Source organism: Pinus tabuliformis, chromosome 5_1, assembly GCF_031772625.1.
Source record: "Pinus tabuliformis cultivar Carrire ecotype Pingquan chromosome 5_1, CPIR1, whole genome shotgun sequence".
Taxonomy (NCBI): domain Eukaryota; kingdom Viridiplantae; phylum Streptophyta; class Pinopsida; order Pinales; family Pinaceae; genus Pinus; species Pinus tabuliformis.
The window spans coordinates 908637351-908660947 of NC_142305.1; the positions used below are offsets into that span (position 1 = coordinate 908637351).

The following is a 23597-nucleotide window of genomic DNA, read 5'->3' on the forward strand; positions in this document are numbered from 1 at the left end:
TTGGTTGATGATATAGTGAACTATTATATTTGCTGTTTGCATTGACCTTTATTGCTTCAACAATATTTGTTCATTGTTACAGTTTGTAAAAAGTATTAGATTAACACTTTAGATATAACTTAAGTAGCTTTGGAGTGTGAAGAATCCAATTCAACAATATTTGTTCATTGTTAGAGTTTGTAAAAAGACATTAGATTAACACTTTAGATATAAGTAGCTTTGGAGTGTGAAAAATCCAATTCAAAATAAGCATATGGTCTCGTATCTTTTTCAGTGTGTAAGCAATTGGGGGAATACCAATGGCGATTGGTTGTCATTCAATGGAATATTAAACTCAATGGTTCATCATTTTGAATAATGACCATTGGAATGTTAGAATATTTTGGCACAACAGAGTATCATTAAACAGTGTTTAAACCAAACTAGGAGGAACCGAGTCCTCAAAGACATCAATTCGAATACTGCTATACAACATATCCTAGGAAGAAGTTGAATAAGCAATTGCATGTTCATATCCTCTCTCTCTCTCTATATATATATAAATATATAGTTTTATTAAATCCTTTATGGAGTTCTGCACATACAAAGTTGAATTGTGTATCACTCAAGGGAACATAACCCTTGAAGACAAGAGGCAAGAGGCATAGCCATTTGGTATATGCTTGCCTGTGCTCAACAACACAGACATAGTTTGTTGGTTGATGATATAGATAGAGTAGTTTGCATTAAGAGCTTCAGTAATTATTGCCTTTGTTAATTGGTTGTTGCATAGCCATTTGGTATATGCTTGCCTGTGCTCAACAACATAGACATAGTTTGTTTGTTGATGATATAGATAAGAGGAGTTTGCACTAAGAGCCTTAGTTATTATTGTCATTGTTAATTGGTTGTTGTGTGCAAACGACACTGAAAATAAAGGCCTTTGTTAGTTGGTTTTTGTATGCAGCCTTGTAGAGATTCAGAGAATACAAGTATCTGCATAAGATAACCAAACACTCGAGCCCTAGAGCTAGCCAACATACCAACCCTATGTCTACTAAAGGATAGCAGAATAGAGAGAGCTAGCCAACATACCAACCCTATGTCTACTAAAGGATAGCAGAATAGAGAGATTTGTAGTAGTTGTGTGTACAAGTTACACCCAAGAACAGACTAAAATTTCTATATAAGACTAAGAACAGGTCAAATTTTGTTTCTGCAAGGCATCCATGTTGATAAAATGGCTGGCTTATGAATCCCTCATTTACAGATCATATTGGTATCCAAGAAGTTGAATCCTTGACTGTGACATGTCAAACAAAACTTTGTAGAAAACAGACTCAAAGCTTGTACACCCAAGAACAAATTATTCTAAAAGTTAAAATATCTGGGTCAATTTTCATTTCTGCAAGGCATCCATGTTGATAAAATGGGCGGATAATGAATCGCTCATTTACGAATCATATGGTATAATTTTCATTTCTGAAAGGCATCCATGTTGATAAAATGGGCGGATTATGAATCCCTCATTTACGAATCATATGGTATCCAAGCAGTTGAATGCTTGACCGTGAAATGTGAAACGAAACTTTGAAGAAAACATAATCAAAGCAAATAGTGCACAACGGGAAGACTTGAGGGCCATCAATTCCTAGCTTCAAGAGGAAAACAAGCACTCAAAGGAACAGGAAGCATCCTACAAATTCCAGAAAACACCATAAGGTACATTGAGTTATCTAATATAGGACACCCCACCTAAAATATTATTTACAAAAATAAATTATGCACACACCCACCACTTTGTATAATATAACAGATCATAAATAATAATACATGTATGATGTAACAGAAAATAAACATTACAATTCATAGATCGCCTATCATTATTATAGCTCTCAGTATATTTAGAAAATTGTATAATATAACAGATCATAAATAATACATGTATGATGTAACATAAAATAAACATTACAATTCATAGATCGCCTATCATTATTATAGCTCTCAGTATATTTAGAAAATTGAAATTAGACCATTAGTCTCTTCATACCGTGACTACACTGAGGAATATAGACGAACCATGGAAATGTCACTATCTTGATAAAAATCATTTGCATTTTGAAGAAAATGCACGTCAACTAACCAAGTAGTTCCTCATAAGGGCCCTCATCTTCATTAATCTATGAAGATGTTTACATTCATTTTAATTTTAATCTTGTTTTTGCTATCTTCCTTTTCCCCTCAAAATGCACTTTGGTACGGCATCATGTTTCCCACTCCCTCCACTTCATGTCCCAAAGGGGACTGGGGACATCCCCTTGGAGGACCCATTTGAGTATGCTCCCGGGAGCATTAGGAGTGCATCCCCTGCCCCCGGGAACTTGTCCCCATGTAACACTTCCAACCCATGACCGAATGAACTGTGAATTAAATAACATGCAAGGGGTGCAAAAAAACGCCGACTTGCTTTTGAGTCTGGAAAAGCCAACATCTGTCCAATTTTTATCCTACAATCATCAATGTTTATTAGCATTTTCTCAACCCTAAACGAGCCAGGGACTAAAAATTTGCACTAACGTTTGGTTACCCATATAAGTATGCATGGTGCTCCATGTAAATTCCATACAAAGTCAAATATCCAAAATTAATTGCAAATTCCGCTGTTTCAATCGGGATACAAAGCATTCATACTCTCTTCAATGAGACAGATTCAGGCCTGTAAATGCTTCAAAGAGAGAAGTAATTAAAATTTAATGGGAGCTGACAGATAAAAGGTTTAGTTATAAAATGCCGTATTGTCCCAAGAAGCCTTCTCCCATATTCATGAGCAATATTTGAGATGGTTTGCAATTAGTAGTGATTCCACATCCCGCACTGAGATTAAAGCTATTTTTCACTTCAAAAACGCTAAATATAAACTATGCAAGGATAAAAGTTCAGATACAAAACGACCACACAATGTGAAAATGGTCAGAAAACATGGAACAAGATGTATAATCGACGATCCAGCAAAGCAATTTGCCTAGCTGAGGTACTGGCAAGTTTGATTTGAAAAGGATCGAAAAACTCTGGTTAAAAATATAAATATATACATTTCTGTAATCTGCAACTTTGACTCCAAGATGATACTTGCACATGACAAATGTTGTAGTCCTAACAAAATTTATTTTTCCCAATGATCAATTTGAATTATAGGATAAGCAAAAATCAACAAAAAGCCCACACACTTGATTCGACAGGCAAATGCCAGGAGAAAAATACATCGTTCAGCTTCTCCAAACTCAGACGCATGTCAGCTTCATTGTTGTTGGTTCACCTTATTTTCCCGTTCTTAGGATGTCTATGAAAAGATTCTTAATCAGAACTCGAAAGCACCTTTCTTCGGTAATTGTTTAACAGAATTTGAACTTCACAAAATGACAATAATGAGCTGTACAATTAAAAGTGATTGATCAATAGACAGATATTCACCCACCCAATCAAATAGACTGTTGAGTTTTCTGATTCCCAATAAAGGCTTCTACTACTCTGAGTAGAAATGAACCAAGTCATATGACTAGTATACAGGTATTCGAGATATTTCTCTGGTATGTGACTACTACACAAGTTGGTATCTCCTATTACAAGAATCATACTTGATCTCTTTCATTTTTTACAAGCAACTGCAGTGTTAGCCCATTTTCTTGGCCTACAGACAAAGCCTTAGCTGATCCAGATATTGATGCTTCTCGCATTTCCCACACAAACTACCATGCATCTCGTAACACCTTCACAAGAAGTGACATCCAATCCAAGAAAATATCTTCACCGATCCTGGTAGTGGATGTGCTATAATTGTCGTGCCCTCAAGATTCCAAGTCATGACCAATTTTCAATCGCTTCCCTGCCATTGAGTATATCAAATGCGAAAATGATCTTAGGGAATAAAGGGAATAATTTGGCACTCGTTTCTTGATCTTTCAAAAAACTACACCCCGATGGTTTTTTTAAACTCTCAGACCATCTCTAACAACTTAATATTGCCAGTGGAATTTGCAGCCACCATTATTTTTGATTTCCCTCTCCAGCATACACTTGAAACAAATTGACCACTATCATCTTCCATTTCTTGACTAGATATAGGGTCTGCAAATCCAAATCTATGTGATCCCATAGGCATAGGCAGAGATTTGTAGTAGGCAAAAACCTGCCATCAACAGAAACAAATCCTCAGTTCAAGTGCTGTGAAAAATAATGCATGGACTGTAATTCAACACTAGCATGTGTTTTCAGTGAATGTCTAAACATGACTATTATTATCTAAAGAAAACCATAAAAGATTAAAGCAAGAGAAATGGGAACAAGTTTAGAGAACAAATTAGATTGATAAATAGAATATCAGCACAAATATTCTGCTCCAAACGGGTTTTATGCAGAAAAGTACACTTAAATTGCTATTTGATGAAACAGAAAGTTGTTCCAAAAAACTCCAGGCACATTATTGGAATTCGACTCTAAATTATAACATTCAGCCTATAAAGCAGCAATTACAAAAAGAAATTACGCAATGGATCATGCTGTCACAAAATCAGCAGCAGGTCGGTACACCAATTGGATTAGATAGCACGTATTAGGGTAGGGAAAGAATAGAGATCGACAATATCTTCCACAGTCAGGAACTAGAAAGTTTTTATAGCCTTTTCTAACATATCCTTTGCTTCAATTCTCTACCCTCCTTTCTCGTCTGCAAAAACATGAAATAAGAATTGAAATAACTTTTGACTATACATGTCAATTGACATGGATATTAGACTGTTACACATATTCCCCAGGGTGGCGGGCAAGAATTGCAAAAGCTAACTTTTCACTACACATGTTAATTGACATTTGATATTAGACAGTGCTACATGCGTCCCCCATGGTGGCGGGCACGCCCTCCACGTTGCGTCCCTCATGGTGGCGGGCACACCCTCCACGTTCCCATGTTCCCGGGACAGGGGGACACCTAGGGAAACGTTTCCCCACGTCCTCCTTAAGAAAATATGGGGAAACACACAGAAAAACATTTCACCGTGTGGGGGATGTGTTTCCCCAAAAGGGGGACTTCTGGGCATCCCCAAAAAAGGGGTGCTTCTGGGTGTCCCCCCACAAAAGGAAGGCTTCTGGGCATCCCCACAAAAGGGGGCCTTCTGGGCGTGCCCCCAAAATTTTTAGAAGAATTTAAACGATAAAAATTAAAATAAAAAAAACCTATGTTGCATGGGTTCCCGAACCCGGGGGTGGGGTTCTCGAACTCGTCCCGAGTTCTCGTCCCCAAGTACCAGATTCGGGTTCGGGTGCTTCTGAGAAGAACCCATAAGAACCGGGTTCTTCTATGAAGAACCAGATTCTTCATTAAAAAAAATTGGGTTCTTTTGTCTTGATGGGTACGGAGAACCCTGTGATGGTACTTGAAACCCCAAAAATCGGGTTCTTTTGGGTTCTTTGGGGTTCATTTTAGTTTTTATTTTTTAATCTTTAATTAATTTAATGGGCTTCCCTAATATTCTAGGTAGTTAGTTCTTCATCTTGCGAGAGGAATTGGAGTACCTATGCCTTTATCCATTTAGTAAAGAGAAATATGTTGGGCTCAAAGAAGGCAGAGAACTTAGTGTATGTTCATAGCACACTTCGTCTCATATCTCGAAAAGACCCTGGATACAAGGAGGGTCCTTTCAAGAGATGGGACCAATACACAAACGATGCTATGTGTGTGGACGAGGAGATACAACTAGATGGCCTTATTGAGCTACCTCCAGCTGTTATGGATGAGCAAGAGACTCAAGATGAGAGTGATCCCTACCTGGAGAGCATGTTAACTGAAGATCTGAGTGATGCTGATGACATGGCTTGAGGAAGCCATTGTTCACTATTAGATATTTTTATTTTAGTATTTTAAAATTTCCCAGTTCTTGTTTGGAGATGCCTTAAGACAAATTTTCAATGTAGTATGAAAATGGACATATATCATGATTCTTATTAATATGTAAACTCCAATTTGCACTTAATATCAGACTAGAAATTTTGAAATTTCATTGTGAATGTTGAATGTTCAATGATGTGCATGTTTAAATATTTAAAGTTTAAATCATAAATATTTTAGTTTTCTTGTTTAAAGTTGAAAAATATACAAATTCATATATATTATAATTTATAAAATATATATATATATATATATATATATAATGTACCCCCGACAAACCCACGCACCCTGTTTCGAAAAATGACGTACCCATCCCCGTCGCCGCACCCGTACCCGTCCTCGAACCCACATTTCCTGGCAACATAGAAAATAACCAAAGCAATATACAAAAAAAATTCACCTTACTTTCACTTTTACTACATCCTACTTTTATTTTCAATGTTCATTGCCCATTGTTAATTTTCAGTTTTAACTTTTGAGTCTCAACCCTATAGAGTGATGACTCAGACTGATTCTTTGACTTGTCACTTTGCTATTTTGAGTTTGAGTAATTTCAACTTCTTATTTCAGATTTCACTATCTACTATTTTTCTTAGTAGTTATTAGATTCTAGAATGATTGATTTAAATCAATGTATCAAAATTTTACTATTTCTGTTTCATTTATGGTTTATGAATCAATGTATTTCATTATTAAATCTCAATCTGAATCATGTTTATATAATTTACGAATTTGAATTTAGTACTATTTTATTATTTCATTGTTTATTATTGAGTATTTAGATTGCACAATGATGAAGTTGCATAAAATAAATTGTTATTGTTGAGGTTTTATCATTATTATTTTTATTTTTGGATTTTTAAAGACAGGAAAACCTATGCTAGGTACCCGACATCCCCCAAAATTACCCAAAATTTGGGAGTGCTTCCACACATCCTCCATGTGCAACTCCCCACTCCCGTGCTCCGCGCCCTGGAAGCTTGGTAATCGATTTATTACAACCATTATTAAAAAGCCAAAAGCCAAAATCTAACGGCCTCGATATAACACTGAACTTTCCTAAGTTTCGCTACGACTTTGGGGCCATACACTTAATGTTTAACATTTTGCAATTACAACCATTATAAAAAAGGCACATATAACGGCCTCCATATAACACTAAACATTTCTAGAATTTGCTACAACTTTGGGGTCATACAACACAAAATATATGATCATTCCGTTTAATTTTGTGTATGACTTAATAATAAGGGAAAAATCCTTCTCTAGTTTGAATCACGACACTTCATGAAGAAGTGATAATATGCAACTTGTCACCTGTACAATTAACTCAACAGGGATGTATTAAGATATCAGTACTAGAAGAATGCATAAACACAGGTGCAAAGATTGGGATGTTAAGTCAGAGATGGTGTTGTAGTATAACATGAGACTTGTGGGTCCAATGTCTCACATCTCAGACAGAAATTCAGCAGTACCATCGAGCAGAATAGGAACAGGGATATATGTCCATTAATTCTGCAGCACCATCGAGCAGAATATGAACATGGATACATGTCCATTTACATATATAAAATGAATATTTCTAAAATCAGGACCAATGCTCATGACCTCCATGGTGAACCTGGCCATTGGACTAATCTTAAACACATTGGAATTAGTGAATTTGCAAAATATGTGAGAAAGGAAGTTGAAGATGAGCAATATTCCCTTCTAACTTGCCCTACCCTTAATAATATAAAACGTATATTTACCCAGTTTCATAATTCTATTACTCTCCAAGACCTCCTGGTTTACGAAAACCAAAATGAACTTGGTACTTCCATTTCCAGTATGTTTAAATATAGGAACAACATTTTGAAGAATATTTAGTCTGATTCGCTTCATTTGTGCAATAGACCTTCTTTGGTCTTAGGGGATGGTAACATCATGATTCATCATCATGATAAACAGTTCAATCCCTTCTAACGTTTCAAATCCGCTAACACTTGTTGGCAATGGGCATAGGTGGTAGAAAATTGACAAAATGAAATATAGGAATAACATTTTGAGAAATATTTAGTCCGATTCTCTTTATTTGTCTAATAGACCTTGTTTGGCCTTAGGGGTCGGTAACATCATCATCATCATAAACAATTCATCCCCTTCCAATATTTCAAATCCACTGCTACTTGTTGGCATAGCTAGTCAAAAATTGACAAGTAATGGAGTTAGGCACTGCAAATGCACGAAACAAATGAAACAACAGTAACTTAACTACACTGTCCCTATGCCAAATTAAAAAATAATCATCTCAAAAGATTCATTAACTTGAAACATACGTATCAATCTTTTCCATTACTAGAGGCATCACCCACTTGATCTCACTAGTTCCTCATTGGTTCTCAACCCTTCTGCCATATGCTACTGTTGCAGTAATAACTAATAACACTCAAATAAATGTTAACATAATAAAGATCATAATTAAATGTTACATACCTAATGCTAATGTTAATCTTAAGATTATTGTTGGTAGTTAGAACATTAGAATGAGTCTAGTAGTGTACAAGATGTACAAATAAAGGAGTATACATACTACAATGCCAATATTACTCGATGACATTATCTTATTACTCTTCCTTTTAGATCCTTCTCAACAAGAGTTGGTCTCTCTCAACCCTCCATGCCCCAACGTGTGCACCCTATGCAACCCCCTCAACCTCTCCAATCTCTTTTGGGAACTCCCCAACCAATCTCGTTGCATGTAACACATGCAGATCCCCTCACAACATTTGCAACTAGCACAAGTTTTGTCCCAACCCCTCTTGAGCCTTCCCAATCCCCCCCTTGCCCCTCATCGACTATTGTACTCTACACATGCCCCCTCATCCATTCCTCCTCTAGCCACACCCCCTTAACACCTATAACCTTAGCAAGACCTTCCCAACCCCTCCCTTACCCCTCCTCGCCAACTCCTGCACTATACGCATGCTCCCTTTTATCCATTCCTCCTCCATCCAAGCACCCATAACACCTATAACCTTTGCAAGACCACCTATAATTTGAATCACCACAACACCTCACAGACGTGTGTGATAATCTGCAACTTGTCACCAAGAACTCAACAAAGTGATGCATCCTCGAAGCATGATGCCCCTTGGATCCAACACCCCTCCTCCAAGATGATGCACTATTGAAAAAGTTGTTATCCCAACAATCCCTCTTGCATGACAATTTGTTCTCCAAGTGTTCTTTGTTGACTTTTGGTAGGTTGGGAGGTACCCCAAGCCCTAGGGTTCAGGGTTCGAGGGTTGGAGCAACACAATAGAGCATTATAGGCTTGGAACCCAAGGTGTGGGCTTTGCACCCGAGCTTGTGGGCATGAATCCATGAGGCCTACTAGACATGTAATGGATGGAGATGATAGAGGATGTTGAGACGAATCCAACGCATCAAGAATCATCGAATTCTGAGTTGTCTAAGTGGAGATATGATTTTTTTAAGATATGGAGTGGGGTTGGTTAAGGTTGGCCTAGTAGTTGGAGATCTTATGATAGCTAGTCAAGCCCTCTTGGATGTCTCATTGGAGCCACATGTGAGGATATAAATTAAACACATGTGTGAGGTTATTTCATTCATCCCAAATGCAACAAAATCAAAGGAAACATCTTTTGTGGCAGCAGCAACACTAGGAGGACAGGGCTGAGGTAACAAAGGAGTGTTCAGAGGTCTGCTTGTGGGTCTGAAATGCAGCAGAGGACAACCGCATGCCTTGAGGCAAGTTTTGGGCACTTGTGCATAGCTTTGGAAGAACATTTCTTGCTGTTTGATAGGCCGAGACCTCAAGATAATTGCAAGAGAGTCGCAACCCTGTTCAGAGCCACAAAAGATGTGTCGCAAGGCCTATTTCAGGGTTGGAAATTAACCTAAGTACCAACGAGTGGGAGCAAGAGATCAAGGAGAAAAGGTCACAGTCATTGGTGGACTGTTACAGCAGTTTTAGAGGGTTGTAACACATCGAATAGGTGCCCTAACCAATTTGTAAGCTGCAGCAGTATGCACATCCCATAGGTATGTATGTGTTGATGGTTTCAAAGTGAATTTTGTTGCTAGGTGGATGGGAGTCTAGTTGGACAGTTGTATTGGGCATCTTTGGATTTTTGGAGGGCAGCATGTAGGTGTCCAAGTAGCCCTTGATCAAGGGTCATAAAGGGAGTTTGAGAGCTAAAGGTGAGTGAAGTTGTTGGAGGCCTTAGTAGCTCTTTGATGGACAAAAGAGACTACTAGAGGAAGGCGGTTTGATGCTTAGGGATTGGCCAGCCTAGAGGAGCAAATTGGATTAGCCAAAGTTCATTGTAGCAGAAGAGACTTGCAGTAGTGTTAGGTGGAAGCCCTCCTCGAGTCTCTATGTGTTGTTCCTTGATGGACTAAGGAGAAACTGGTGAGCAGACTGGGAGCAGAAGGACCAGCAGGTTACAAGGTATCACAAAGCAGTGGTGAGGTGCACTACATCAAGTAGACCGTTAGATTATCTTGTTTTTGTATTCTTGTGCTTGTGGATATTTGAGGGCCATTATCCCTTGTACGAGAGCCCTAGATTGTTGTGTTATTCAATTGGATTAATATAACGAAGATTGGGTTGTTGTACATACTTGTGTAGAAGTTGTATATATTTTGTGCACTAGTAGATTTACTGTTGTATATTGTTCCGTTGTGCAAAGTAGCTTCATTGTGATTCTTGGTTTGGTAGCATCAGAGATTTAAGATTCTATCCTAGACACTAGGGTCATGGAAAAACAACATGGTATCAGAGCATGTTTGAGCTACTTTGAAGGACAGTGAATCAGAGTGTGCACAGCGAAGTACAACTTAAGAGGGAGTTGATCACATTGTAGGTGAAGGGCTCACTACAAGGGCTCACTACAATGTCGAAGTTGCAGGTTGGTCTCCAGTATGAGGACAGGTTAGAAGGCTTGTCCAACTATAGTCCATGGAAGGAAAGGATCAAGTTGGTCTTGCAGGTCAACAGGATTTGGGAGTTCGCCGAGAAAGCCATCAAGAAGTCAACTGACCCTAAGGAGTTGGAAGTGTACAAAAAATTGGATACGAAGGCGAGATTGATCATCCTAGATGGTGTGAAGGACTCCCTAAAACCACATTTGTCAGGGAAGAACTCCGCACATGAGATGCGGATGGCTCTTCAAAATTTGTTCCGGAATAAGAAAGAGAACCGAGTGTTGGTATTGGAGGACAAGTTGAAGTCCACCAAGATGTTGTAGGGTGAAGGAGTGACTTCGTATCTAACGAGGTTCTCATGTCAAAGATGAGCTTGTTGTCGTCGGTGTGACTATTTCAGATTCTAATATGGTGAGGACTACTTTGAAAGGGTTCATCGAGGAATGGAAGCCCTTCATCAAGGCGATCATTGCCAGAGAGTAGTTACCACACTGGAATAGGCTGTGGGATGACTTCATTCAGGAAGAGTTGCGAGGCGAGGATCTTCAAATGAAGAAGGCTTCAATTGATGACGTGGCACTTGCAGCAATAACAAAGGGCAAGCAGGACTTGAGTAAGATAAAGTGTTTCCACTGTGGCGAGATGAGTCATTTTTCGACGAGATGTCCAATGAAGAAGAAGACGGGAGATGACGAGAAGAAGAAAGGGAAGCAAGTCGTCGGGATTGCCACTTCTGCTGAGATAGAAGCTCTCACCAGGAGATTGGAGGACTTTTCCTTGATCTCGCATTTCTTGCAGGGTACCATCGATGAGGCTACATGGTATGTGGATAGTGGGCAGTCGAAACATATGACAAGGTCACAAGAGGTATTCGAGACTCTAGCTGAGTGGGACTCAAAGTTGCACATGGTGTTGGGTGACAAGAGTCAGAAGGAAATCCGAGGATCGGGAGTTGTGCCATTCAGAATGGAGTCAAGAAATGTGATGCGAGTCCAAGATGTATTGTTTGTACCAGGGCTTAGATATAGTATGATATTAGTTTCAGCGATTGAGCAGAAGGGGTTTGAGGTCTTGTTTTGAGTGGGAAGGCAAGACTTAGGCCCAGAGGCTCTAGCTCCACAGGTGTGGTGATTGGAGTTAGAGAGCATGGTCTATACAGGCTGATGGGCAAGCTTATGGATCATGGGAAGAAGAAGCAAGATCAAGTACAGATTCCAAAGAAGCAGGTGCAGGTGCAGGCTTAAAAGGAGCAGGTACAGGTTTCGAAAAATAAGATCTAAGTTCCAAAGGCTCAGAGGGAGTCAAATTCTAGAGGGAGTTTGTAGGTTCAGAGGGAGACTTTGTATCCCAAGAAGAGCACGTGGTTAGTGGGGAGCAAGGGTGCTCCTACAACTTCCAAGAAGGAATCCTGGAGACAATGGAAGACATTTTAGGAGAAGAAGAAGAAGCAAGATGCTTCTAGTGACAACGACACTTCCGAGAGAGGCATAGTCCATGCTACAAGTATTGTTGCAGTTTTGAGCGGAAGGAGTTAGGCGAGTGTTGCAAGCAATGATGATGATGATGATGAGCTACTTCCTAGTCTTGGAAGTACCTCCCTCGCTAAGAGGGGGTGTTGATTTTTGGTAGCTTGGGAGGTACTCCAAGCCCTAGGGTTCGTGGTTTGGAGGTTGGAGCACCACAATAGTGTGAAAAGTCGGAAACCCGAATCCTATTGCAACAACTAGAAATAATTCTCCTAATTGTTAAATTAATGTTTAACAATTTACTTACTGTTTGCTACAAAAAATACTGAATCAATCACATTGCAACCTACACAAATAAAACTGCAGAAGAAATAAACGTTGGAAGAAATTCTAGCGCACACATAAATTTATATAGTTATTTTTGGACCAATGTCCCCAGAAAAACCCAACTTAGGAAACCTAGTGCAGCAACTGAGGGTTTTATTACTATGCAACAATGAAATAATCTGAGTACAACTGGATGTCGAAATTGGAAATCCTATAGAGAAAAACTGGCAAGAGAAGTCTAGTGAGGAATTTCCTCACTCCACAGGCAAATCCGGGCTCTGACCTTAGGTTAAGTTGAGTCGTCCAAACTGGCTCTGCGTAGCTACTGCATCACCCTAGCGTAGTTACTTTTGCACTCAGCTCGAACCAACTTCTCCTCAAGTCGTTTGGTTTGTTGTTGTCTAGGAAAAATTCTCTCCTGGCCTCCGGAACCTCTACATAGCTTTTGTCACTGAAACTCTGCTATTCCCCAGCAGATTCGAAATTGACTCTAGAAGCTACTGTGTTGCTCTACATCAACTCACTGTGGCTCACTTGCCTCTCTGCAAGTGCACACATTGGAACTGGAATCCTTCCTCCAGCTTCACTGCTCCTTCCCCTCTCTCACTACTTCGATCTCACTGGCTCTCTCTCCAGCAACTAACCGCTGCTACTCAGGAAATCAATCTGCTCATGAAATCGAACTGCTCAAGTGATTTCTCCAAGTGCCCATCGACTTTTTCTTATAATCCTCTGTTGGGACTCCAACGGCCAAGATTAAATCTAATCAATGGCTAGGATTAACTTGAAGTCGATCCGTGTGAGTTTCTAGATCATTCACGCCTTGACTTAATTAATTCTGATTAATTAACCATATTCCCTGAGTTTAGACTTAGGAAATATTTAAAAATTGACTAATAATCTAATTAACTCACTTCTAGGCAGAATTTCCAGAAACGATTTGTCGGTTTTGGAGATCTCCTGTATTTTAGCCTCTATTTCGTGGCTACAACACATCCGATGCTACAAAAACTAACACTCCCTCTTAGCGATGAATGTGTTCTAGTGCTCTACTGCACATCCTGTGATAACACCCTATCTCTGCATCATCACCTCGCACATTGCTGATGTCTGGCACCGCTGCCCACCAACCATTGCGCAAATCTGATGTGTTGCTGCTGACTTTGCTGAACTACTGCCAACACTACATCTGCACTGCAACTCCCTCTTCATCTGTTGCTACTGCAACTACAACATCTGCAACTGAAAATCATCTTAAATATTCAATTAATTGTGATCAGTATAATGCATCTGTCACATGAGTCTTCGACTACTGCTAGTATCTGCGTTGTCACTGAAGAATTTGCGTTGTTGCTAACTCTGCACTGCGCTCCCCAACATCTTACTACTACTAGTCTCTGCAACTGTCACTTTGGCATCTCACTACATCAACTGTCACTGATCCATCCTGCTACTAAATATTGTGGGCCCCTGTAGCAAGGTATTGATCTAAGAGGTGGACCTCCTCAAGGATCCTGCCCATCTGTAGCACTCTTGGGCTACAGCACCAAGTCACCCCACTTCACTCCTGGGGGTATATCAACAAACATGGTGAAGTCTTCCTCCAGCTTGGAGGAAAGCCTATCGATATTTCCTGATGCTTCTTGCTAGTACTAATTCTCCTCCTTGTCCTTCTTCCTTAGAGGACACTAGATACTGTAGTGACTGAGCTCACCACATTTGAAGCACTTGACCTTTGACATGTCCTCCTTCTTCTTTCTCTGCTCCCCCTGTCCCTAACTAAGATCCTTCGATGCGAGGGCCACATTCTCCTCTTCCTTCACCTGCTTCTGTCTGTTGCTGCTGCCACTGATGGAGCTCTTCAAAAGATCTCGTCTCAACTCTTCCTGCTGCAAATCAGACCACATCCTATCCCAGCTTGGCAAGGTATCTCTACCCAAAATGCTTTGGACAAACACCTGCTACTCCTCGGAGACACTATTTAGTGCCAATCGCACTATCTTTGTGGGTTGAGGCGCTACCCCAACAACTGAAAGTTGGTCTCGAACCTCTTGAATCCCGGTGGGGAAGGGGTCTATGCTTTCCCCCTTCTACATCCTGATGCATCTCAACTTCTCCTCTAAGTACATCTTTCGCTGCTCGGAAGTGCCCTCGTACAGCGTGGAGAGAGTCTCCCACATCTCTTTGGCAGTACCTTTGCTAGCTATGTGTGAAACAATGTGATCCCTAACCTTGTCAATGATCAACCTCTTAACCCACACCATCTCCTTTCTATACTCCTTCAGCTGATCAACACCCTAGGGTACTGCTACCACTGCATCTATGTATGTCTTCAAGCCAAACTCATCTAGAAGGAAGGACATCCTTGCCTTCCAGATGACATAGTTGGAAGCTCCATTCAACATGTCCTGATCTCGAAGCCCAGCAGTGGCCATCTCAACAAAATGTCGAAAATATCCTCTTCCCTTTTGCTTAGCTGCTGCTAGGCTATTCGCACTCTCACTTCTGCTCACAACGACTGTTGATCTACAAGGGAAAATGAACTTGAGACTAGAAGTTCCCTGAGGAAAATTTTCCCTCTGTGTGTGCTCTTCTTCCATCGGACGCTAGTTCTGCTCTAGCAACATGCTGCAAAACTACTACATCTAGCTAGATATTTGCTCTGTGAAAAATACTGGGCTACTCCCTCTCCCTCTAGAATCACTCGATCTGGAGAGATTGAATTTTTTGTCCCTCTCAGAAAAAACGAATCTCCTCAAGAAATTCAACCTCTTGGCAAGGTGACTACGCTGCCCTATGGGGTTTCGATCTGCTACCCACACTGAATAGCGAAACTCCTCCTTTCTCTGCTACTGAGCTCTCCAGCTGATAACCTGGCTCTGATACCATGTGAAAATTCGGAAACCCGAATCCTGTTGCAGCAACTGGAAATAATTCTCCTAATTGTTAAATTAATTTTTAACAATTTATTCATTGTTTGCTACAGCAAATATTGAATCAATCACACTGCAACCTACACAAATAAAATTGCGGAAGAAATAAAAATTGGAAGAAATGCTAGCACACACATAAATTTACACAATTATTTTTGGACCAATGTCCCCGGAAAAACCCAACTTGGGAAAACCGATGCAGCAACTGAGGATTTTATTATTATGCTACAGTGAAATAATCTTAGTACAACTGGATGCTGAAACTGGAAATCCTACAGAGAAAAACTAGCAAGAGAAGTCTAGTGAGGAATTTCCTCACTCCACAAGCAAATCTAAGCTCTGACTTTAGCTCAAGTTGAGCCGTCCAAACTAGCTCTACGCAGCAACTGCGTCACCCTAGCGCAGTTACATTTGCACTCAACTCAAACCAACTTCTCCTCAAGTCGTCTGGTCTGCTACTATCTGGGAAAATTCTCTCCTGGCCTCCAGAACCTCTGCCCAGCTTCTGGCATTGAAACTCTGCTATTCCCCAACGTATTTGAAATTGCCTCTAGAGGCTACTGCGTTGCTCTGCATCAGCCTCACTGTAGTTCACTTACCTCTCTACAAATGCACTCACCGGAACTGGAATCCTTCCACTGGCTTCACTATCCCTACCCCTCTCTCACTGCTTCGATCTCACTAGCTCTCTCTCTAGCAATAGGCTGCTACTACTTCGGAAATCGATCTACTCATGAAATCAAACTGCTCAAGTGATTTCTCCAAGTGCCCATCGACGACTTCTTATAATCCACTGTTGGGACTCCAACGACCAAGATTAAATCTTAATTGATGGCTAGGATTAAGTTGGAGCTGATCCATGTGAGTTTCTAGATCATTTACGCCTTGACTTAATTAATTCAGATTAATTAACCATCTTCCGTAAGTTTATACTAAGGAAATATTTAAAAACCGACAATAATCTAATTAACTCACTTCTAGGCAGAATTTCCAGAAATGATTTCTGGGTTTTGGAGATCTCCTGTATTCTACCCTCTCCCCAAAATTTCGTGGCTAGAACACATCCGATGCTACAAAAACTAACAAATAGGGCATTGTGGGCTTTGCACCTGAGCTTGTGGGTGTGAATCCATGAAGCCTACTAGACATGTAATGGATGGATATGATAGAGGATGTAGAGACGAATCCAACGCATCGAGAATCATCGAATTTCGAGTTGTTTAAGTGGAAATATGAATTTTTGAAGATATGGAGTGGGCTTGGTTAAGGTCGACCTAATAGTTGGAGACCTTGTGATAGCTAGACAAGCCCTCTTGGACATTTTGTTGGAGCTGTTATCACCCCAAGAAACTCTCCTAGGTTGTAGTTCGGAGATGCTCGGGAACATTACAAACTCAACTTAATGTTGGAAATGGATGAATGGAAGGAATGATTCTTGTTCAAGCCAGATAACCACTTCTACTTTGCTTGACTCCAGACATGCGTGAACACCCCCAGACTACAAGGCTTTAGACCACCAATTACTCACAGATTAAGGATTGGGTGAATATGGAGAATACTGACCACACCAGCAAATGCACAGGACCCTGTAATGGTCGACTGCAACCAGTAAAGAGGTCTGCAAATCTAATTCCCTAGTGTACAAACAGGATGACAACTCTCTGTCACTAAGTAAAAAGAAACCTGAATAACACATTCACTGATACATACAAGATTCTAACACAGAGGTAGGATGACAGCTCCTCTAATGCTAAACATCAAGAGTTCAGAAAAACTGCATAATAGGCACAGCCTAGAACAGAATAGAAATGGAAAGTGAGTAATTAACAGCAAAAAAAGCTTGTATTAGCTGAAAATGAAGACGAGACGCTGCAAGTATCAAAGTCATTACAGTCTCCAGAAGTTGAACTTTACATCAAAGCAACAACCATCAACCTTGATTACATCTGTTTTCTGGGTATATATAGAGTTTGAATACAAAGGCACTCGGCCATTCTAAGCATGAGGAGGTCATAATTGACCACCAACCGCTTTAACTATCTGATGGAGTCTCTGGTGCAATTTGCCTGCTTCAGTGAACAAATCCGATCTTCTCAGGTGCTTTGTTGTCCTTCTCGGGCAGGTGGAGTGTTATATGGGATGAAGTCCCATAACTGTTGAATGCATTTACCTGCTCGGCTCTGTCCTTTTCCTTCTCGACCATGTTGTCCGTGGAACGTAGTTGTTGAGGAGGAAATACATCTGACACTGAAAATTGATTACCTTTGTCCTTTCGGGAGCACAGAATGGTTACAGTACGTGGATTGTACAGTGGGCGGAGTAGTCGGATGGTGGAGCAATATCGGTCATTGGATCGGGCGGATAGACGGCGGAGATGAGCCAACAAGGAGTATCGGGAGATATAGGAATGGAGTGAACGCAGGCCGTTGGATCTTGGGCGGACAGATCCAACGGTCATCGGGTGTCGAAGATGTGCGGAGTTTATCGGGCGGGAAGAGCGGTTTCGGCGGTGGGCCGTATTGATCGCACCACCATTGGGGTTGGGCGGTAAACGTACAACGACATGCGATATTGCTCGGAGGTCGACGCGTGGCAGACGGGGAGGGATGAAACTGCTTTTGATCACGCGTTATCGCGCCTTTACGTTATGGCAGCGGGGGAAGCGGATGCCGTCGGATCACGGCGGATGCGATCGAACAGTGGGTATTTAATTGCACGGGTCGGTTCGATTGATGTGACGGGAGGGCCGTTGGATCATGGTGTCGGAGATCAACGGCTAAGATTGCAGTGGAGGGTTATGGGAGCGTGGGGTCATGTGGACACGGTTATATGATAGTTTAAGCTCCGTGCTCTGGGTCTGAGGGGATATGGGTTTATGCAGAGTTTTTGAGGGAAATAGAGGCAGCGTGGGTGTAAGAGAGTGGGTGGGATAGAGGAGAAGCATGAAGATGCCCTGTGCGAATTCTCCTTTGAGTATGAACCATACAGCCAAGCTTGCATTTGACCCTCAAGATATCAATGTATGTGGCAGAGCTAACACTGGCTCCTTCTAGGGATGAGATCCTCCTTGTGAGGTCTCAAGAACTACAGATCATTGCCTTTCCTGTGAAAACAAATTAGCAAAATTTCCTAGTGTTCCATTGGGCATGGAGTCTAATTGAGCTTACACTAAAAACTGATCAAATAACATATTTACAACTTTAAGGCCAAAATCCCTTAAATGACATAAGTTTTCAAAAACCACCCATTTACTGGGCCATCAAAAACTGTCTCCCCTCGCATACTTTGTAATATGAAAGTATTGTTCCCCTGGATCTGAGAGATAATAAAAGGTCCTATCCAAAAAGCATCAAACTTCCCATGGTTGCCTTTCTTCTCTTTCAGTGCATCCCACTTCAAAACCAAATCTCCAACCTGAAAATTATCTATTTTGGTCCTTCTGTCAAAAGCTTCCTTGATTTTCTTCTGATGTGCTGCAGACCTTCCAACTCGCTGCTCTCTAATTTGATATACCTATGCTAAATCAGTGATCCTTCTTGCCATGTTCTATTCCTCATTTTGCTCTTCTTGTAAGAACTTTGCCACAGGGAGAGTTAACTGAATTGGGAACACGGCCTCAGTGCCATATACCAGCTTGAATGGAGAATTCCCAGTGGATTTCTTAATGGTCACTCTGTCATCCTACAGTGCATATCTGAGCTTAGAATCCCAATTCTTTTTGTTGTCTTCCAACAGCTTTTTAATTATCCTTATCAGGCTTTTGTTGGAAGATTCTGCTAGACCATTTCCTTGAGGGTAATATGAGGTGGAATGAACCAGCTTAATGCCCATTGAATCACACATGTCCACCAATTCTTTTGCCTTGAAGGCTGCTGCACTGTTTGTGATTATTTTATGTGGACACCCAAATCTAGTGAAGATATTCTCTGTTAAAAACCTCATAACCACATGATGATCAGCCTTTCTGGTAGGGATGGCTTCAATCCATTTAGTGAAGTATTCTGTGGCTACTAATATCCATCTGTGCTGGCCACTGGAATGTGGATTGATTTCTCCAATGAAATCCAAGCCCCACTGCTGAAAAGGGCCACTGGAATGTATGGGTTTTAGGGGCAGGGACTTCAATTATTGTTTCCCTTCAAATCTTTGGCACCTGTCACATGATTTAACAAATGAAAATACATTAGCAAACAAGGTGGGCCAATAGTACCCAGCTCTAAGGATTTTGTGGGCTGTAGTTTTCCAATAATGATGCCCTCTACATATGCTGGAATGGAACTGCTGCATGACTTCGATGGATTGTTCTTTGTCCAAACAACTCAAAAGAATTCCAGAGGGATCCCTCCAGTAGAGAAGATTTTCATGAATGCAATATCTAGTTGCCCTGAGCTTAATAGTTCTGGCTTGGCTTGAACTAAGGCCTGAAGGAATTTCTAGCTTCAGAAAAAATTGAGCTATTGCATGGTACCAATCACAAGAAGCTAGATTTTCTGCCAATGACTGATTTTTTCCTGGTTTAGCTGTTTCTTCTTCTGTTTGACCATTTTCTGCATCTGTGCTTATGAGATTTATGTCCAGCGTTCTGCAATTTTCTTCAGCCAATAATTTGGCAAGGCCCTGACCTCTGACAAGCTTGGTGGGCTTCAGTTCTATATTAAATTCAATAAGCCTTGCAATCCATTTAGCCCTTCTTCCATCAGCATCGGGCTGCGTTAGGACATCCTTTATTGAAGCAGAGGGCACATATGCAATTATCTTGGAATGCAGAATGTAAACTCTGAAAGCTTTCAAAGACTTTATAAGAGCATATGCCTGTTTTTCAATGATATCATACCTCAGCTCAGCATCCCTTAAGGTTTTGTTGAAGAATGCCACTGGATGCTTTGAGCCTTCCTCATCTGCTTGCAATAAAACTATTGCAAGCGTGTCATTAGAGGCAAATGAAAATATATGGAACTCCTTGTTGTAATCTCGACTTCTTAAGGTGGGAGCTTCCATAATAGCTTTCTTAATGGACTCAAAAGATCTTCTTGCTGCATCAATCCATTTGACTTCAGACCCCTTTCTCAACATGGAGGTAATGTGCTTTACAAGTTTAGCAAAATTTGGGATAAACCTCCTTACAAAATTTATCTTTGCCCAAAAAGGACTGAATATCCTTCTTTGATCTCGGAACAGACAAGGTCTGTAATATGTATTGCTCTTACTCTTTCCGGGTCAATTCTGACACCTGTAGCAGAAACAATATGTCCTAACAGCTTGCCCTCTTCCAAAGCAAACTATGACTTTTTAGGATTCACTGAAATTCCAAACCTTTTGCACTTCAGGAACACTTTCTTCAAATGTTGTAAATGGTCATGATGGCTGCTGGAGTACACTGTTATATCATCTAGGTAGATAAGGACAAACTTATCCTTCTCTCCCACAAATGCTATATCCATAGCTCTCTGAAACGTGGCTCTAACATTCATCAACCCAAAAGGCATCTTGGAATACATAAAAGTGCCCCAAGGAGTGGTGAATGCAGTCTTCTCTTGGTCATATGGATGTACAGCACCCTGATTATACTCTGAAAATCCATCCAGGAAAGACATTACTTTGGCTCCTGAAACTTTCTGCAGCAAATGCTCCATCTTGGGTAGAGGATAATTGACTTTCTTGGAGCACTTGTTTAAGATTCTGAAATCAACGTATAGCCTGATTTCTCCACTTTTCTTCCTCACCACTACTAGGTTGGCTAACCACTTTGAATATCTAAGAGGAACTATGATTTTGGCAGCCAGTAATTTTTTTATTTCTTTTTCAATCAAAGGGAGGAGCAGAGGATTTATTGGTCTCAGCTTCTGCTTGAAAGGAATGGTGTCTTTCTCTAAAGGGATTTTATGCTGGATGATCTTTTTGTCATATGTTTTCAGGTCATTATATTCCCAAGAAAAGACATCAGCAAATTGCTTCATCAAATTGCAGTATTCAGAACTTTGGGCAACAGACAAACGTGTAGACAGATTTATATATCTTGGTCGTCCTGGACTCCCTATATTATGCTTGTAGATTGCAGATTGGTCTTCTTTTTGGGCAGCCTTATAAGGCACGTCATTTTGGTCAAACAACTTTTCTAATGGAACCAGACCCTTAGGTATATGATTGTTGGGCAGTTGGACAATGCTATCTTTACCAATTCTGTTTCTAAGCTGGGATTGGGGATTTTCTTCCAAGGCTTCATTTTCTTGGTCAATTTGCATTTCAGAGAATTCATCAATGACTTGCAAGAATCTATTCACTTCATCATCATCTTCAAAAAATTTCCAATGCTGGACATTATCAAGCAAGGATGGCCTATATTTCATTTGGACTTAATAAACTAGTCTGGGAGGCATGTGAAGAATAAATATGCTAGCAGATACAGCAAGGGAATCAGCAAGCTGATTTTTGGCTCTAGGGATGTATGAGATATAAAAACTATCAAAAGAATATTTGAGTCTCCATACCTCATCTCTATATGCTTTCAGCCTTGGGTGCTTTGCTTGAAATGTTTTGTTTACTTGCTGAATGATAAGATCAGCATCTCCAAACACTTTTATGTTCATGATTCCTCTGTCTTTGGCTGCATTGAAACCCAATATTAGAGCTTCATACTCTGCTATATTGTTGGTGACTTGGAAAGCCAGCTTAAAAGACAGATGTGTGCTTTCTTGTTTTGGAGATATTAGCACCACTCCTGCTCCTACAATCTCCCTAGAACATGCTCCATCTAAGAACATCTCCCAAACCTGACTTCCTTGCTCTCCCTTGGCCAGATTCACTGGTTTCTTTATCTGCACTGAGGCCTTCTGGGATTCTTCAATTTGGAGAATACAAGCTCCAACGTCGGTGTCCACAGCATAGATAGGATGATTAGAAGGATTTTTCTCATCACTAATGATGTAGGCCAGTTGTGCTTCTCTGTACAATCTCTTGCTTTCCCCTCCAAAAACTAGGACAGTGGCATAAAAGAAATCATTCTGTAATGTCCCACCTAGTCTCTTAATCCATCCTCTAGACAGCAGCATACCAAACTTGGGAGGGACATCTGCTACCACAATATCCATGATCATGCTCTTTATGGGCAACTGAGTTAGGGTAATGGCCAAGTCTTTGATTAATCCTAGGCATTTTACCTTCCTTGAATCAAATGAAAATAAGTCATGATATGGTCTAGTAATGTCGAGGCCTAACTCTTCCATGATAGCTTTAGGCATCAAATTGTGGCTGGCCCTTGTGTCTAGCAGGCAATTGTGGAGGATTTTGTCATGAATGGTCAAGGAGACATAAAATGATGGAGAATTATCATCAGCAGGTTCAGTCATTGGGCTAAGCACAACTGCAGGCTTATCATCTTGCAAATTGACATAGTCAGTGGGGGTTTGTGAGGCTTTCAGCTCAAGAGCATCAAGGATAGGCTTTCTAAAAGCTTCACTCTTTACAAGTTCTAACAGAGGCACAGATATTTTTAACTTCTGAACTTCTGACTCAAAATTGAAAGGGGAAGGGGACTTATTAGGACCTCTTACCTCTTGAGCTGGTGCTTTGAGGATGACTGGATCAGCTGCTGACTTCTTATGTCTGATATTCTGTTGCTATATTTGGATAGCAGCTCTTTGGGCAGGATTCTCCTTGACATTGTTTGCCTTTGACCTGAGATTGTATCTTTGCTATTCACCAGTCTGCAGAACAGCCTCTCTGTCCCACTCTTGATTGGTTTGGTCTTGTAGTAATGATTCTTCATATGCAGCGAATGTCAAAAAGGCAGACTGCCTTTGTCTTCCATGCAATGGATTTCATCCTCTTCTTCAAACTTTTCCTCTTCCATGACTACATTTTGGAAAGGAGCTTTAACCTTTTGTTTTTCATTTGCTTCTTTACCCCTTTGAATCATTTGCAATTGTTCATTTGCTCTTCTGAATGGGTTTGGATTTCTTGGAGCAAATGTGTTTGGAAGCCTTGATTTTCCAGAGCTCTGCTCAACTTTCAGCTTAG

General features: G+C 40.6%; 1 protein-coding gene across 3 annotated transcripts in view; it reads right to left on the reverse strand.

Moving 5' to 3' along the window:
* Positions 1 to 3410: 3410 nt before the first annotated feature.
* The window catches only part of LOC149167762 (protein SPA1-RELATED 4-like), a 314418-nt gene continuing 294231 nt past the window's right edge, over positions 3411 to 23597 (reverse strand). For all 3 annotated transcript variants that reach the window (XM_089433135.1, XM_089433134.1, XM_089433133.1), the window contains one exon: positions 3411 to 4165. In XM_089433135.1, the coding sequence (XP_089289261.1) occupies positions 3974 to 4165 (192 nt within the window). In that variant the 3' untranslated portion in view covers positions 3411 to 3973. The remainder of the gene's footprint in view (positions 4166 to 23597) is intronic.